Source organism: Chenopodium album, chromosome 2, assembly GCF_948465745.1.
Source record: "Chenopodium album chromosome 2, dcCheAlbu1.1, whole genome shotgun sequence".
In the NCBI taxonomy this organism is placed as follows: Eukaryota; Viridiplantae; Streptophyta; class Magnoliopsida; order Caryophyllales; family Amaranthaceae; genus Chenopodium; species Chenopodium album.
The window spans coordinates 79491701-79510253 of NC_137835.1; the positions used below are offsets into that span (position 1 = coordinate 79491701).

An 18553-nucleotide genomic window follows, 5' to 3' on the forward strand; every position below is an offset into this window, starting at 1 on the left:
AAAAATCTAGATTATGAAGTAACCAATATTTATATTTGAATAAGAAACTAAACTAAAAAGAATGAGAATAGGGAGAAGATAATATATAAAAGGATCTAGGGCATAGGTTCACCAATAAATAATACTCCAGGGTAAAACATAGTAATCAATCATTGACATTGCATAAATAACATGATTAACATACTCTCACAATTTATTAATCAACATAGATCTAATAGGCTCTCGCAATTTACTATATCTAAGTTCTTATTGAAAATAGCCTTTAATATCAAATTAACATCTGCTCGATTCATCAATTCAATATTGCTATACTTTTACAAGTCGTAATTGTAAAGCGTTAAAACAATTCAATAAGAAGTTATCATGCAATACCAATAATCAATAATAGTCAAACATCAATGCATCAATTAACCAGATTGTAAAGGGCTTTCGCTACGTATTACAGTAACAGAATTAATCTACCGGCATTAAATCTCATCTCGACTTAACCATTTATAAATTAATCTGCATATTGAAACTAGACCTAAACATCAATTCTTATCTGTCGAATCTCGAATCAATATTGTCCAACTCATGCATAAAATATCAGGCCTAATCTAGTCACAGAGCATTAAATCAATCAATAGGAAATTAATCTAGCATTGATAATTAACAACAATAAATTACCCCTTCATATTATTTATGGATCCCCATAAACCCTAGAAATAGAACTACTCACACATGGTAGAAACTAAACTAATCAAAGCAATAAAGCAAGACATGATTAAATGAATAAAATAAACAACTAAGATTAAGAGAAGAGAAATCGTTACCAAAATAAATCTGGAATTAAGAGTAGATTAAGAACAAAGGTTTAAGAGAAAGAAATCTAAGAAATCAATTAAGAGAGTAAAGAAAGAGTAATAAGGAAAGAGAGAGAGTGAAAAGAGGAGAGAGTCCTAAAATCGTATTACGGAGGAGTATTTATACTCCGTACAAATCCTAAACTAAAACAAACTAAAACGACGCTAATCGTCTCCTAATATATGCACGCGCCCGATCGGGCGAGGCACCGCCTGATCGGGCACGCCTTTTTGCTTCCTAATACTAATCTCGCGCCCGGCCGGGCGCGTCACCGGGCGCCAACCTTAGCTTCTCCCGCCCGGCCGGGTGCGCCTCCGGGCGCCAGCCTCTTTGGCCGGGCGGCTCACTTGGGCCACTATTTGGACTACGATTGGGCTCCAATTCTTCAGGCCAATCTGGGTTTTCTCTTCCGGTCTTGAATACTCGGTCCAAATGCCCCGGTATCACCTATACCAAGCCCTTAATCACCGGTTCGATGGCTCTAACCGGCCTTGGGCTATAGAATCTGGTCGTGCTTCTCCAATGTTCGTGATTGCTCCAAAATATCTCGGGAAAATACTCCACAAGCATAAATCCCTGCAAAAGTCAACCAAATCTACGAAAACACTAGAAAACACCAATTAGTAATAAAAGTGGCTCTAAAGAGCCAAAAAAACTACTAATTACGACCAAGGGACGGGGGTAAAATACTATATAAAATAGACACATCAAACTCCCCCAAGCCAAACCTTTGCTTGTCCCTAAGCAAAGATCTCATCAATGAATCAATAAATATGCTTCACCCCAAAAGTAAAAATCAAGCACAAACGATCCAGGGTAAATCAAATAAACATGCTTCAAAATCAACCAATCAAATCCATCTAATTACCAATCTTCCCTAACAATTGTCAAACAGAGCAAACCACGAGAGCATATAGAATTCAAGACTAGTGCTCACGCACTCAACTCTCATTTTTGTGGCGAGTAAAAGATGTACTCGATCGCTCTCCATCCAACCCCTTTATGTGAACAATACCATCCCAACTCACACTCTCGTGTGTATAAAACAATGAACGCTCAACTTACCAGTCGACTCGAAATATGTCAAACCATAACTTGCATTGATAAACAACACTTTCACATTCATACAATTCTACGCACAAAGGTCGGAAGGTCTTTAAAGCTTGTAATGTAAGGCTAGGGTAAAGGGTAGGATAAATTTGGGAATAAGTGAGAGAAAAGCTATGCTTAAGGGAGCAAATCCTATCAAAACCCATGATCAAAATAAATAATGATCAACATCTCCTACATAACCAACTCTAACATCAACCAAATATACTCCAATCATGGTAAATAATCTCAACTCTTACATATCACTCATAAAATATAATAATGAAGAAATAGAGTGAATAAACAAACTTTATTTTCCAAACTTGAATTTTTCATTGAGGCTCAAAATTATTTTCTTTTGATCAACCTCCAACTAGAACATTTGAACACATTTTTTTTCTTTCTTTTGAAGTTCACTTATTTTTTTCAACATATTTTTTTCTTGAACTTCTCTTTTTTTCATAACATCATGCTTTATTTTTTCAAGAAAATATAACTCTCAAACTCATCAAAAATAAACATGATCAACAACAAAACAACTTCTCAAAAGCCCACCCAAGTTGTGCAAATAATAAGCATACTACAAACTCCCTCACCTCACCCACTAATAGCTCCCCCAAGCCAAGCTTGGGACTAATAACCAATGGGGCAAAATAGGCTTGTAATGTGGCTAATAAAACAACAAAAAGTCAAGGCAACAACATGGGTAGCAAGAAGGGAACAAATGTATCTACAATCTCTGGAGGCTAGCTAAAAGAACAAATGCCTTCGTCCTCCTCAATGTGCATAATAATGAATTATATAAATATTACTTATAGTTGTAAACCAATACTCAAATTCATTGACATACCAGGAACTATCACACATTCCTAACCAAATCAACTAGTCAAGCACTATATTCACAAGTAGTTGGACAAAATTGACGCATGTTAAGGTTTCAAGGCAATCAAACATCGAATTATGATTAACTAATCCACAATGCTTATCATCAAATACCAAGAATCAAAACAATTTTTGTCAAGTAAGGGGCACAGGGAAGCATAATTTACAATTCATTGGAACGTATTTTTGAATTTTTTTTATTTTTCAATTTTTTTGTATTTTTTTCATATATAAGAAAACAATAAAACTAACCTAGAAAGCAATAAATCTAACCTAAGAAAACACACCAAAAATAAAAGAAAAGAGGAAAAGAAAAAATACCAAAACCAAAATCTCCCCCAAGCCAGAATCAGACAATGTCCTCATTGGCTCGGGAACTAGCCCAGCATAGCTAGTCCTGATCATCCTCATCCATCGAGCCGAAACCCGCACCTCCACTGCCACCTGCACCACCTGCACCAGAAGAGCTACCACCAAAATAATCAGCATGAAAACTCCCCCCCGCCGGTCCCCCGAAAGGATTGTCCTGGCCGTACCCGTAGAAGGAAGAATAGTCAGTGTAAACACCACGGGCAGTGGGATCCCTATCGTATCCCTGGGGTGGAGGCTGAAACCAGTCAGGGTGAATAGCGTCGTCGGGAATGTTGCCCCGACGAGCATAGTCATCATACATAGGGTAAAGAGCTCTACCCTGGTTCCTCTCTAGGTACCCTAACCTCCGGTCTATGGAACCTACCATCCTCCTAAGGTCAGTATGGGAATGCTATATACGTCCTAAGACCTGACCTATACTCTAAAGATCCCAAACTGGGTCAGAGTTAACATGAGGGACGGAGTGAGACATGCGAGGTGGAGAGAATACCACCTCGGGCTGAGGCTGGGGTGGTGGAACTGGTGGTGGTGGTGCCTGCCCCCTAGCGTTGGCAACTAAAACATCATAAGTGTAAGAAGGTTGCCCTGGGGGAAAGGCGGTCAAGTCAGGACTGGGAAGGGGGAAAATGGGCAAAGGTTGTTCGCTCCCAGTCCTAATACACCAAAAGGGTATCTGCTCGCTATCCGGCCGAACCCACCTCAACTCCTCAAAATACCTAGCAGTCATATAGGTATCTGATCCACAGTTGGTCAGCTGGTGGGGTCCGTCCACTACAAAACCGACTTTTTTCACTGCTATTCGAGTGATAAGGTCACCTAAACGGATAGGGGTTTTTGATGTGGTGCTGGCCGTGGCATGCCTACTCAAATGGTGAACTATAAACCTGCATATGTTCAGTTTCCCGTACCCATACACGTAGTGTCCTATGACAACTAGTTCGTTAGATTGGGCATTATGGGGCTTGGCCCTACCTAAAAAACACAAACCCGCAAATCTTTGCCAGATTTTTGGGACAGGGTGGTGAATAGGTTTGGTACTAGCATGTTGGGGGTCGGGAGTAGGCAAACCAGTCAAAGCATTATATATGTCACCCATTTTATAGTCCGCATGCCATTGGTGAGATAGTTCAGAATTTAATTCAAATAATTTATAAAATTCTACAAAAGTTAAGCTAATATTTCTATTGTTCAACCTAAAAAATAAATTTGGCCTATTTCTACTACTAACAACATGTAAAGAAGACAAGAATTCACAAGTAAGTTCTCGGAATGTAGGATAGTGCATATCAACAAATTTTCTCATGCCAATGTCATTTAAAAATCGTTTTGCAAAATCAAACAAACCAAATGATTCTAGAGTAGGGCGGTTTAACCACCAAGAAGGAATTACCTCACGACCGATTAAATGTTCTAGCCGCTCCTTTTGCTTTCGGCTAGCAATGCGGATCGTCGGCCAGTATGGAAGTTGCAAATCTGGGTCGTATTCCTCCCTCGAACTGGAGCTCCTACCGAAAATGGACCTAGCCCTCTTTGACGCCATGTTAGAAAATGGGTTTAAAAATTTATTGAATTAAATCTGAAAAATTTTTATATGGAAATGTAGAGGATCAAGAGAGGATTACAAAAATGTAAAAAGTTTTGAATTTGGGTGAGAAATGGAGGAGAAATCTTAGAGAGAAGGTAGAGAGAATTTGAGTTTTAGAGAGAGAAAGTAATGGAGAAAGAAGAAAGAATGAGAAAAGTGAAGAAAGAAGAAGAAAAGGAGCGTCGGTTATGGCTCGCGCCCGGTCGGGCACCAGCTCGCCCGGTTGGGCGATCTAACTTGAATATTGGTTGTGTTCTCGCGCCCGGTCGGGCGCCATTCGCCCGGTCGGGCGATCTAAGTTGTGAAATTTGCCCAACTCTCGCGCCCGGTCGGGCGCCATTCGCCCTTCTAACTAAAGCAGATAGGGAAGTTGGGTCAATCTCCACAGGGAAACAAGTCTTTCTATTTCTAATTAACTAAAATAATCTAGATTATGAAGTAACCCATATTTATATTTGAATAAGAAACTAAACTACAAAGAATGAGAATAGGGAGAAGATAATATATAAAAGGATCTAGGGCATAGGTTCACCAATAAATAATACTCCAGGGTAAAACATAGTAATCAATCATTGACATTGCATAAATAACATGATTAACAGACTCTTACAATTTATTAATCAACATAGATCTAATAGGCTCTCGCAATTTACTATATCTAAGTTCTTATTGAAAATAGCCTTTAATATCAAATTAACATCTGCTCGATTCATCAATTCAATATTGCTATACTTTTACAAGTCGTAATTGTAAAGCGTTAAAACAATTCAATAAGAAGTTATCATGCAATACCAATAATCAATAATAGTCAAACATCAATGCATCAATTAACCAGATTGTAAAGGGCTTTCGCTACGTATTACAGTAACAGAATTAATCTACCGGCATTAAATCTCATCTCGACTTAACCATTTATAAATTAATCTGCATATTGAAACTAGACCTAAACATCAATTCTCATCTGTCGAATCTCGAATCAATATTGTCAAATTCATGCATAAAAGATCAGGCCTAATCTAGTCACAGAGCATTAAATCAATCAATAGGAAATTAATCTAGCATTGATAATTAACAACAATAAATTACCCCTTCATATTATTTATGGATCCCCATAAACCCTAGAAATAGAACTACTCACACATGGTAGAAACTAAACTAATCAAAGCAATAAAGCAAGACATGATTAAATGAATAAAATAAACAACTAAGATTAAGAGAAGAGAAATCGTTACCAAAATAAATCTGGAATTAAGAGTAGATTAAGAACAAAGGTTTAAGAGAAAGAAATCTAAGAAACCAATTAAGAGAGTAAAGAAAGAGTAATAAGGAAAGAGAGAGAGTGAAAAGAGGAGAGAGTCCTAAAATCGTATTACGGAGGAGTATTTATACTCCGTACAAATCCTAAACTAAAACAAACTAAAACGACGCTAATCGTCTCCTAATATATGCACGCGCCCGATCGGGCGAGGCACCGCCTGATCGGGCGCGCCTTTTTGCTTCCTAATACTAATCTCGCGCCCGGCCGGGCGCGTCACCGGGCGCCAACCTTAGCTTCTCCCGCCCGGCCGGGCGCGCCTCCGGGCGCCAGCCTCTTTGGCCGGGCGGCTCACTTGGGCCACTATTTGGACTACGATTGGGCTCCAATTCTTCAGGCCAATCTGGGTTTTCTCTTCCGGTCTTGAATACTCGGTCCAAATGCCCCGGTATCACCTATACCAAGCCCTTAATCACCGGTTCGATGGCTCTAATCGGCCCTGGGCTATAGAATCTGGTCGTGTTTCTCCAATGTTCGTGATTGCTCCAAAATATCTCGGGAAAATACTCCACAAGCATAAATCCCTGCAAAAGTCAACCAAATCTACGAAAACACTAGAAAACACCAATTAGTAATAAAAGTGGCTCTAAAGAGCCAAAAACCCTACTAATTACGACGAAGGGACGGGGGTAAAATACTATATAAAATAGACACATCATATATATATATATATATATATATATATATATATATATATATATATATATATATATATATATATATATATATATATATATATATATATATATTTAGATACATATTAGTTTTGAAGTAGAGGTGATCAATTAGCTCGACCTGTTAGCCCGGCCCAATCCATTGGAAAAAAGGATGGTTTAGGCAAGCCAATATACACTCATATAGTTAAAACCCTAAACTCAATCCGAAAAAAAAAAAAAAAAAACCTTGAACTCAATTTGAATAGTTCGAAAAGCCTGCTAAAGCCTGCGAAAAAATCCACTTTTTATGGGTGTGGGCATGACATTTGATATTAAGGATTAGTCCGGTCTGACCCAAATTTTTTTATCACCTCTAATTTGATGTTAAATTCATAATTTGAGACGACGAGATAGTAAAAGTTAAAGGTTTTTAATTGTAAAAGTAAAGGAGAAAAAAAAAAGAAAGGAGAGTTATGCGAATTTACGAAAAGACCTATGCACCTATAGAAAGGTACACTCGAAGCTCGAAGGCCCGGTAACAATAATATGTACTCCTTCAGGGCTGAGCAAAACTACCAGAAAAATCGTTCCGTAACCGTTCCGAAAATAAGGGTACCCGATCTGATAACCATAACGGTTCGGGTACCCGTTCCGATAATTTGTTATCGGATATGTTAATTGGGTATCATTTTAAAATTAACATTTACCCGATCCGATTCAAGTTTTTTTTTTTTTTTTTTTTTTTTTTTTTTTGTTTTTTTCTCTACTTAAATATATTTTTTAAAAATCTAAACTCTTACTTTACTTCATAATATCAATGATTAGTAATATTATTAATAATTTGGTCAAAATCATATGATATTGTTGTTAATAAGTGGTAAATTATATCATAATAACTACATATTTAAGTTTAATTATCATTATTGGATATCTTACTGAGTACCCAATAACCGATCCGAAAATCCGAGTGCCCGAAGTCCAGATACCCAAACTTATCGATCCGGGTTATGAATATCACTTTTAGGGATTTTGGTTATCGGGTACCCGAACCATTAGTACTAACGGTACGGATACCCGTTCCATACTCATCGTTAAGTGCTTGAGTGCTTGTACACTAAATTGTCGTGGTGACGAAAGTGTCAAATAGACAAATACTCTCCAAACCGGGAGTATTAACAAGTCAATATCAAATCAAATCCGTTGTATCTTGTACTCTTGTATGATATGTTTACACTTGATACCTTGCCAATCAAAACATAGATTTTAATCAACCCAGAAAAAAATCATGGAAATGATGAACAACAAATGGGTATCAACAGTAGCAAGTATATGGATTCAATCAACTAGTGGCACACCATCCACTTTTGGTATTTACTCTCCTGCCCTCAAATCTTCCCAAGGTTATTCCCAAACTACCCTTGACACTGTTGCCCTTTTCAAAGACTTGGGTGCCAACGTCGGCATCCTCGCCGGCGTACTTTACGCCGCCACCGCCTATCGCCGGTCGTTCTTCGGTGGTCCTAAGGTGGCTATCTTAGCCGGGTCGATCCAATGCTTTACTGGCTATTTCTTGATTTGGTTAACGGTGACCGGAATTATTTACCGGCCACCGGTTCCGGTGGTCTGTTTTTTCTTGTTCTTGGCTGGACATGCTATGCCCTTCTTTAATACCGCGGATGTCGTTACAGCTGTTCATAATTTCCGGGATTATAGTGGCACTGCTGTTGGTATCATGAAGGTTTACATTTACCCTCTTTTTTTTTTTTTTTTTTTTTACTTGGCTTAATTTTATGTTTTTGATTGATTATATGTTTTGTTTAGTGATTGGTGGGTTAAATGGAGAGCGGCCACGGGAGTGCTATGCGACCGCAGCATTCCCTTAAAGTTGAAGGGAAAATTCTACAGGACTGCCATAAGACCAGTGTTGCTCTATGGTACAGAATGTTGGGCTTCTAAGAAAGAGCATATTAAAAAGATGGAGGTTACGGAAATGCGCATGTTAAGGTGGATGTGTGGAAACACTTTAAGAGATAGAATCAGAAATGAGGTTATTCGCAAGAAAGTAGGTGTGGCGGGCATTGTAGATAAATTAAGGGAAAATCGTCTGCGTTGGTTTGGACATGTAAGACGGAGACCCGAGGGTGCACCGGTGCGAAGAGTGGAAGAGTGGGACCATGGAGGGATTAAACGAGGAAGAGGGAGACCAAAGATGACTTGGTTGGAAGGAGTGAGGAAGGATATGAAGTGCATGGATTTACGTGAGGATGAAGTTTTGGATCGTAAGGGATGGAGGAGAAAGATTTATGTTGATGACTACACGGAATAATCAAATTTGGTTCATGTTAGCCGACCCCACTTTTGGGATTAAGGCTTTGATTGATTGATTGATTTAGTGATTGGTGGTTGATTATGTAATTGAATGTATTGTTGTACTTTGATAATTTTTTATGAGTTTTGGCCAATTTCGGGCTATGATTGACCACTTAAGTAAGTAATTGAAGTGTGCTCGCTACTTGCTAAGCTCGATGATGCCTTTGCTTGATTCGTGCTCGTTAAAGTTTCAATCTTTCATCATTTTATTGTTTTACAGGAATATTAAGTGTCAACTTTCTATTTTTTGTCAAAAGATGTTAGTTATATAAACTATTGAATTGTTCATGAGATTATTGAGTCGAGTTATTGCTTGCTCAAGTTTATAGTTTATAGTCGAGTTCAAGTTGTTTGATAGCTGTTTAACTCAATTAGTACCCCTAACTTTAACTTCTCCAGTTTTCCATATTACCCTTAATGGAGAATTCCAAGTAGTTTTATTATTCCTTTGCTTTGGCAAGTCATAAGGGTAGAGAAAACATTATACTAGAAAATGTATTCTAGAGTAGTAGAGTGTGGATTTGCAAGGTATTAGTGGATTTGTGGCCTTAAGGTTCTATTTGGATGCATGAAAAACAGTTTCAACCGGAAAATGTTAACAACAGAAGATGCAATTGAAGATTAATTTTCATTTGTTTGTTAGAGTGAAAAGGAAAACTGGAAATGAAGGAGACGGGATGGAATAGAGGGGAGTAACTGGAAAGTAAGAAAATGAGAGATTGAGAGGGAATAAGGCATTGTGATATTTGTGACCAAGGAGATATGCAAAAAGTCTGATTATTGTGTTTAGCAATTCGTTAATCACAACCCTTGTGTTATGATCATCGTGAAATAAACAAGCATGATAATTAGCTCAACTGGGTTTTTTTTTTTTTTTTTTTTTTTTTTTTTTTTTTTTTTTTTTTTTTTTTTTCCAAATTCCATGGTGTGCTTTAAACTTTCTATGCTTGAAGAACAAGAAGAATGTTTGCTGTCTGTTTATGTAGACATTAACTCACTGTCATCAGTTGCTTTGGGCTCTTCTTGGACTGAACATTAAAGTAAAGTTACTTGTTGAGGCTTTGGGCAGGCTCTAGATGTTTATGCAATTTTCCATTTTAGCTTTACTGGGCCTTTTATCTCAAAGCAATTATCACATGGCTTAATGGTGAATTATTTCTTAAAAATGCTTTGAAGAGACATATGAAAAACTTTATTTTTTTGTGGCAATTCTGGAAAACAAACATGAGACAATAATTGCAGGTTCCTCACGAAGTTCTAATTTAAAGGGAAGACTTCGTTATAATTTGATCTGCAGTAACCTCCCAAGATTTCCTAATGCAGACTACAAAAAATTAATCTTTCTCCAGCATTCAAGTTTGTTTCTTGATCCCGTGGGTTTTTTGAAGGAAAGAACAATCTAAGTAAAGTTGTGTCATCCCATCTAAGTAAAGTTGTGTCGTCCCATTGTATAATGCTTTTATTAAGTTCTTCAGTAAACTAGATACTGTTGTTTGAATTGTATAATATTCTATGCATGTTGTTAATCTTGGTTTATTTTCATTTTCTTGGTGGTCTGTGCTTTTGATTATTTTCATAAATCCAATCTGTCATCAACTTATCACTGTTATAGTGTTGATCAATCTTTTAAAAAAAAAATGTTTTGCATTGCTGAATCTAATCAATCTAATTCGTGATCTCCCAGGTTTTGCTTGATGTTTTCTGTTAACCATGTCAGCAAATGAACTACTGCATTTGCATGTAGTCTTGTAACACATGGTTTGATTTCTAAGACGGGTACAATTTTCCATTTCAGGGTTTTCTGGGTCTGAGTGCAGCGATGCTGATTCAGCTTTATCGAACCATATTCCCTGGAAATCCTGCTTCATTTCTTCTAATGGTTTCCTTGTTGTCTACAGTAAATCCATTACTGCTCATGTGGTTTGTGAAAATCTATGATGCTAATGCTGTAGATGAAAGACGACATCTTAACAACTTTTCATGGGTGGTGGTGGTAGTTTCTGCATATCTAGTGGTTGTTATTGTCTTGGAGAATGTGGTTACTGTTCAATTATTAGCTCATATCCTCATAGTTATTGTATTGCTATTCTTGCTCGCCTCACCCCTGTGGATTGCTCTTAGAGCTCAGCAGAGCTTATCCTCTGAGGGAGTCACTGACCAGGTAGACCCTGAAAAGATACATGGGAGAGAAGATGATACCTCTTATCAGAGACTGTCAGAACATCCGGAGGAAGATGCAGAAGCGAGTAGTAGGCCATCAGAGTTGGAAGGACACTTCAATTTGTTCCAAGCCATGAGGACTATGAATTTCTGGCTTCTATTTTTAGCCACAGCCTGTGCACTTGGATCTGGGCTAGCAACATTGAACAATCTCACCCAAATTGGAGAGGCTCTTAGTTACACACCTTTAGAAACCACAACTCTTGTCTCATTGTGGAGTATTTGGAATTCTCTTGGGCGGTTTGGGGGTGGATATGTATCAGACTACATCCTTCATATGAAAAGCTGGGCAAGGCCTCTATTCATGGCTGGTAGTTTGGGAATCATGAGTATAGGGCATTTGGTGATTGCTTCTGGTATGCCCGGGTGTCTTTATGCTGGTTCAATTTTGGTGGGCATTTGTTATGGGTCACAGCTCTCTTTGATGCCAACCATTGCTTCCGAGTTATTTGGGGTTGTAAATATGGGAACCATATTCAATACTATTACTATAGCAGGCCCTCTTGGGTCATACATTCTGTCAGTTAGGGTGGTTGGTCATATCTATGATAAAGAAACATCCAGCGAAACCAATACTTGTGTGGGTGTACATTGCTTTATGCTGTCTTTTTTCATCATGGCAGCTGTTACTTTCCTGGGATCTCTCTTTGCCGTAGTATTATCTTTGAGGACTAGAAGCTATTATGAGCGCGTTATATGTAGGAGGTTTCTAAAGCCCTGAAGGCAGTAAGGAAGCAAGATGTGACCAAGAAATTGGTCTCTCTGAATGTGTAGAAAAGTTTGGTTCCTGATATTTCTCTTATAATTATCCCGCATTTTGCACTCCATAAAATGTATGATTCTTGGTCTCTTCTAATGGCTGATGGAAATTCTGTATTCCACCTGACACTACAGGATTCTCAGTTCATGTAAATATGAATTACATATTTGGCACATTCTTGTACCATTTGCTTTATACTATGAGGTAAACCATAGTCTACTTTATATTTTGTAATATGAAGCAGTAACTCACTCTATCATAATTGAAAGTTGTGACCAGAATAATCGATTTTTCATATGCTTCAGAAACTGATGGAACTTTTCAAAATCAATTCTTTTCAATGGTTCAGTATGAAAAAAAAAATTCATGATATGTATACTGGCAAAATTTTGGCATCCACAATGGTTCTTCTCACTATCTATCAAGTTTAACCACTTTCTCGACGAAGGCTGATATAATTATAATCGTAGCAAAGCTGAAATGATGTCTCAAAAACTTACTCAAAGAGGGGAGCAAGAAGGAGAAGTCAGGTAAGTGGGTTAAAATTTTACTACCATATCAATTAGAGTTAAATAGGACAATTTGTTGCTTGTTACTTGGTCTCTGCAAGGTTCATACTTCATACTTTGTGTAACCTCAGCATAATTCAAAATCACAAAAATACCAATATGATGTCATTTCACAGACAAGAAGCAGACACCCAAGATTTCGTCCCATTTGCTGCCCTCCTTTCCCGGATTCTCTTTCTCTCTCCTTTGACTTTCTGCTGGTATACAATTTTTTTGACTGTTTTGCTCTTTCTGTGTTAGGTGATTCTCTATTCAATAGTTTAGCATTTTTTGAGTATTTTGATACAATTATATCTTGTGATGCATTAGCCTCGTGCAATTTATCTTTTTTGCATTTTAAATTCCTTCTTTTTGCCGCTGTTTTTGTCCTTTTTCAACTCTTAATTGAAGCATGCGTAATATGTTAATTAACCGAGATTTGTACTTTGGAGATTGTCTAAATCAAATAGAAGCAAGGTATTATTATATCTCGGTTGTATCACTGTATTGTAAAGGATTTTGAGCTCATTGTGACCAATATATTCGGCCAAAACAGCCGCCTTCCACCCCCATTGCTTGCGAAAGTGGTTATGTGACTGTTGACTGCATCCAAGATTTAAAACCATGAATGGAAGTCACATAAGAATATAAGATACTCATGTCTTAAATTTTTGTTATGCAAGAGACAATAGTGGATCCAAGAGTATATTCCGATATTTTTCTCCTCAACATTATTTTTTAAGACGTGCCCAAAACACCCTTACATACCCCAAAACTGCTGAAAATTCCCCTTATATCTCAGTGATTTGTGCATCACCCTTATATATGTGAATATGGTAGTGTATAATATGTAACTAGGTGAGCTAGTGTCTCACTCTACTTGTTTAAATTCTAAATTTTGTTTATGCCTAATGGAAAAACTAATGTCTACCTTTAACTAATTCTGCTGTAATATGCAAGTGGGCTTCTCTTCACATGGGTCTTTTCAATTCAGATCATGCATTACCAATCTTCCTTAAATAAACTAGTAGGAATATAATATTACCATAAAATCAGCATTTAAATACCTGCACAAAACACAATGAACCAATCATGATCCATACAATTTGGTTTCCTAGATAAAACAATTACATTTATGTTATGAATTATATATATAGAGAGAGAGAGCTAAAGAAGTATTTTACTATCTGTAATATTATCTCACTACGGATGAAAATGAGAATGGGTGAATTTGCAAGTGCATTCACCATGTATTTATAGTAGAAACAAGCTACTACTAGATACACATTAGTCATACATATAGGTTAATAGTCTTGGAAAAACTTGGCTATGCATTTAATGGTGATGACAAAGAAGACCAAATAATTGTGTGGCATTCACACAAGTTGCTTCATAACACTCCCCCTTGAATGCCCACACAAAACTGAGTAAATGTTGTCTAATTAAAATCTTGCTAGGAAAAATATTCTATTATATGCTATAGTGTACTGCCTCATTAAAAACCTTGTCAGGAAAAACCCATTGGGATAAAAACCTGATCGAAGGGAAAAAAGAGTGCAGTGCATGTAGTGCTCCCCCTGATTTTAACATAGTTTATGAAGACGACGCATCCCAATCTTGTGGACCAACCGCTCAACACTCTTCGAAGGTAGGGACTTTGTAAACAAGTCTGCAAGATTATCAGATGATTGGATCTGTTGGACATTTATCTTCCCTTCCTTTTGCAAATCGTGTGTAAAGAACAGTTTTGGGGATATATGTTTAGTCCTATCACCTTTGATATATCCTTCAGTTACTTGGCGATGCATGCAGTATTGTCTTCGTAAATGATGGTTGGACTTTCAGTTACTTCTTTCATCCCACATTCTTCTTGGATATTACTGATCATTGACCTTAGCCATACACACTCGCGTCCTGCTTCATAAAGGGCAATCTACTCAGCATGATTTGATGAAGTCGCAGTCAAGGTCTGCTTTGTTGATTTCCAAGATATTGCAGTTCCACCATAGGTGAACAGATATCCAGTTTGTGACTTGGCATTTTGTGGGTCTAATAGATATCCAGCATCTGCATATCCGATGAGGGTGGCATCTTGCCTTGATTGATAAAGCAAACCAAGATCTTTCGTTCCTCGTAGATATCGTAGTAAGTGTCTTACTCCTTTCCAGTGTCTCTTCGTTGGTGCATTGCTAAACCTGGCTAACAAATTCACAGAAAAGGCTATATCGGGTCTAGTATTGTTAGCTAGATACATTAGAGCTCCAATTGCACTCAGATATGGTACTTCAGGACCAAGGACATCTTCGTTTTCCTCTCGAGGTCTAAATGGATCATATTTCATAGTCAAAGACCGAACAATCATCGGGGTGTTTGTTGGGGTCGCTTTGTCCATGAAAAAACGTTTTAACACTCTTTCAGTGTAGTTAGACCGATGGACAAAAATACCATTATTTAAGTGCTCAATTTGCAATCCAAGACAAAATTTAGTTTGTCCAAGGTCTTTCATCTCAAATTCTTTCATCAAGTACTTTGCAGTTCTTTCAAGTTCATTCGGAGTTCCAATGATATTCAAGTCATCAACATAAACCGCAACAATTGCAAATCCTGATTGTGATCTCTTAATGAAAACACAAGGACTGATTTGATTATTCTTGAATCCTTCTTTCATAAGGTATTCACTAAGACGATTATACCACATCCTTCCAGATTGTTTCAATCCATAAAGTGACCTTTTTAATTTTATGGAAAGTAAATGTCTAGGCTTGTGGTTTTCTGGTAATTTTACTCCATCTGGGACTTTCATATAAATGTCTGTATCGAGTGACCCATATAAATATGCGGTCACTACATCCATCAATCGCATCTTTAGTCCTTCTGAGACTGTCAAGCTTACCAGAAATCTTAACGTAGTTGCATCAACTACGGGAGAATATGTCTCCTCATAATCAATCCCTGGAATTTGAGAAAAACCTTGGGCTAAAGTCTTGCCTTGTATCTAACGATTTCATTTTTCTCATTCCGTTTTCTCACAAATACCCACTTGTATCCAACTGGCTTTACTACACCTTCTGGTGTAAGGGTTATTTTGCCAAACACTTCTCGTTTTTCGAGTGACTTTAACTCTGTCTGCATTGCCTCTTTCCATTTTGGCCAATCATGCCTGCAACGACATTCTTCCACTGTTCTTGGTTCACTATCATTTTCGTCGGATGCCATTTCAATTGCAATAGAATATGCAAATATTTCATTTACGATAACATCATTTCTATTCCAATAATTCCTGGTAGAAAATTTATTGAAGTTTCATTGTTATCGATGTCATGGTCATCTTGTTCATCCCCTTTCGGATTATCATCTTTTTCTTTATTCTCATCTGTATTTTGTCTTTCTTGACCTTCTGTAAGGGGAATGTTGTTGATCTCATCAGGTCTTTTTAGTTTTCTTGGTTTAGAGTCTTTTGAACCAAGTGGTCTTCCACGCTTTCGGCGTGCTAGAGATTCATTTTCAATGATCTTATCACCACATGGAATTTCAATTCGTGCAGGGGCATTTTCAGCTGGTATATGTGATTTGGTCACTTTCTTTGCATCTATAAATGCATCAGGATTTGCAGTGCTTTGTAAATGAACAATTTTCTGAACTTCTTGTTCACACATATTTGTTCGTGGATCGAACATTGACAATTGTGTTTCATTCCAAATGATTTCTATTTCTTTCTTTCGTGGGTCTACTTTTTCTCCCCCTAAGGCTGGGAATATTGTCTCATTGAAATGACAGTCGGCAAATCTAGCCGTAAATAAATCACCGGTCATTGGTTCAAGATATTTAATTATGGAGGGTGATTCAAACCCAACATAAATTCACAGCCTTCTTTGTGGACCCATCTTTGTTCGTTGGGGTGGAGCAATAGGAACATACACCGCACAACCAAAAATTTTTAGATGTGAGACATTAGGTTCTCGACCAAAAACTAATTGTAGTGGTGAGAACTTATGATAAGCAGTTGGTCTCAATCTAATAAGAGTTGCCGCATGTATTATGGCATGACCCCAAGCAGATGAAGGCAATTTTGATCTCATCAATAATGGCCTTGCAATCAATTGTAGTCTCTTAATTAATGACTCAGCGAGTCCATTTTGTGTATGAACATGAGCTACTGGATGTTCTACAACAATTCCAATCGACATACAATAATCATTAAATGTTTGGGATGTGAATTCCCCACCATTGTCAAGCCTTATTCTTTTTATTGTATGGTCTGGAAATTGTGCTCTTAATTTAATAATTTGAGCGAGAAGTTTTGCAAAAGCAACATTTCTACTGGATAAGAGACTTACATGTGACCATCGAGTTGAGGCATCAATTAATACCATAAAATATCGGAATGGTCCACTTGCAGGATTAATTGGTCCACAAATGTCTCCTTGAATCCTCTCTAAAAATGTTGGGGATTCAGTAGCAATTTTGTTCATAGATGGCCTTATTATTAATTTGCCAAGTGAACATGCAGAGCATGTTAATTCATCTGATCGAGGGATTTTGACATTCCTAATTGAATGTCCTACTGAATTTGCTATAATCCTGTGCATCATTCCTGTACCAGGATGACCCAAACGATCATGCCATAAAGTTAGCAGATTCTTATTATCTAACTTCTGGTTAGATATCGAATTTATTTCAACTGGTCGTATATCTATATGATATAACCCTGAAGAATATGCTGGCAATTTCTCATACACATGCTTCTTGCCATGTTTTTCTGCCGTGAGGCATAAATATTCCTTTTGATCCACTATCATTGTTTCTAAATGAAAACCATTTTGACGCACATCTTTAAAGCTTATAAGATTTCTTCGAGATTTACTCGAATATAAAGCGTCATTAATGATTAATTTTGTTCCATTTGGGAGTATTATGCAAGCTTTTCCAGAACCTTCTATTAGCTTGGCTGACCAGAAATGGTATTAACATTTGCTTGAAACAATCTTAACTTTGAAAAATATTTTCTATCCTTCAGAATAGTGTGTGTTGTTCCACTGTCCAAGAGGCATTGAAATTTGGAACCAACTTTGGGCAGATCCATATCTTCATAAAATAATAAGTATAAGATTAGTTTAAGATAATTAAACTGGACTTACTTTATTAATGATGAAAGATCAAAAGTACATAGCTTGAACATGAAAAACATAAAGAAAAGTACATAAAGAAAACATAATACATATCATAGTAATTGATGAATTATCTAAACATGATTATTCTCTCCAAAGATAAATTCACCACCAGCTTCACCATTGTCTATGAGGAAATCAGACACATCAAGGCTAGTTCCAGGGACATTTTCTTCATTAACGTAATTTGCTTCGGCATGTTTTTCTCTCCCTTTAATGGAAGCCTGGTATAGTTCTACAAGATGTTTGGCCGTACGACAAGTATGTCCCCAATGTCCAGTCATGCCACATCTATAACATGTGTCTTTTCCTTTTGTGGTGGCTTGATTTTTGTTTCCTTGTTGATGCCCCCTTTGAGTGTTGTTTCTAGGGGGAAAATGACCTCTACCCCGGCCATGACCACGTCCGCGGAAATTTCCACGACCTCTGCCACGATTATTATGTTTTCCACGTCCACCTCTATGAGCAACATTTGTCTCGGGTGGAATTGAGCTTTCTACAGCATTTGTTTCATTGAATGCTTGAGACCCAGTTGGTCTTAGGTTGTGATTCTTCAACAGAAGATCATTATTCTTTTCAGCAACCAATAATGTAGAAATAAGCTCAGAATATTTTGCAAAGCCTCTTTCACGGTATTGTTGTTGCAATACAATGTTGTTAGCATGGAATGTAGAGAGTGTTTTCTCTATCATTTGCACTTCAGTGACTGGTTGATCACAATATCTCAATATTGATACAATTTTAT

The 18553-nt window shown here is 37.3% G+C and overlaps 1 protein-coding gene across 1 annotated transcript; it reads left to right on the forward strand.

The window, feature by feature from the left end:
* Positions 1 to 6930: 6930 nt before the first annotated feature.
* Positions 6931 to 12455, forward strand: LOC145589097 (protein NUCLEAR FUSION DEFECTIVE 4-like). Its single transcript, XM_081645664.1, has 2 exons — positions 6931 to 8480; positions 10908 to 12455. Exons 1-2 carry the CDS (start codon positions 8028 to 8030, stop codon positions 12051 to 12053), a joined length of 1599 nt encoding a protein of 532 aa, XP_081501790.1. The 5' UTR covers positions 6931 to 8027; the 3' UTR covers positions 12054 to 12455.
* Positions 12456 to 18553: the final 6098 nt, after the last annotated feature.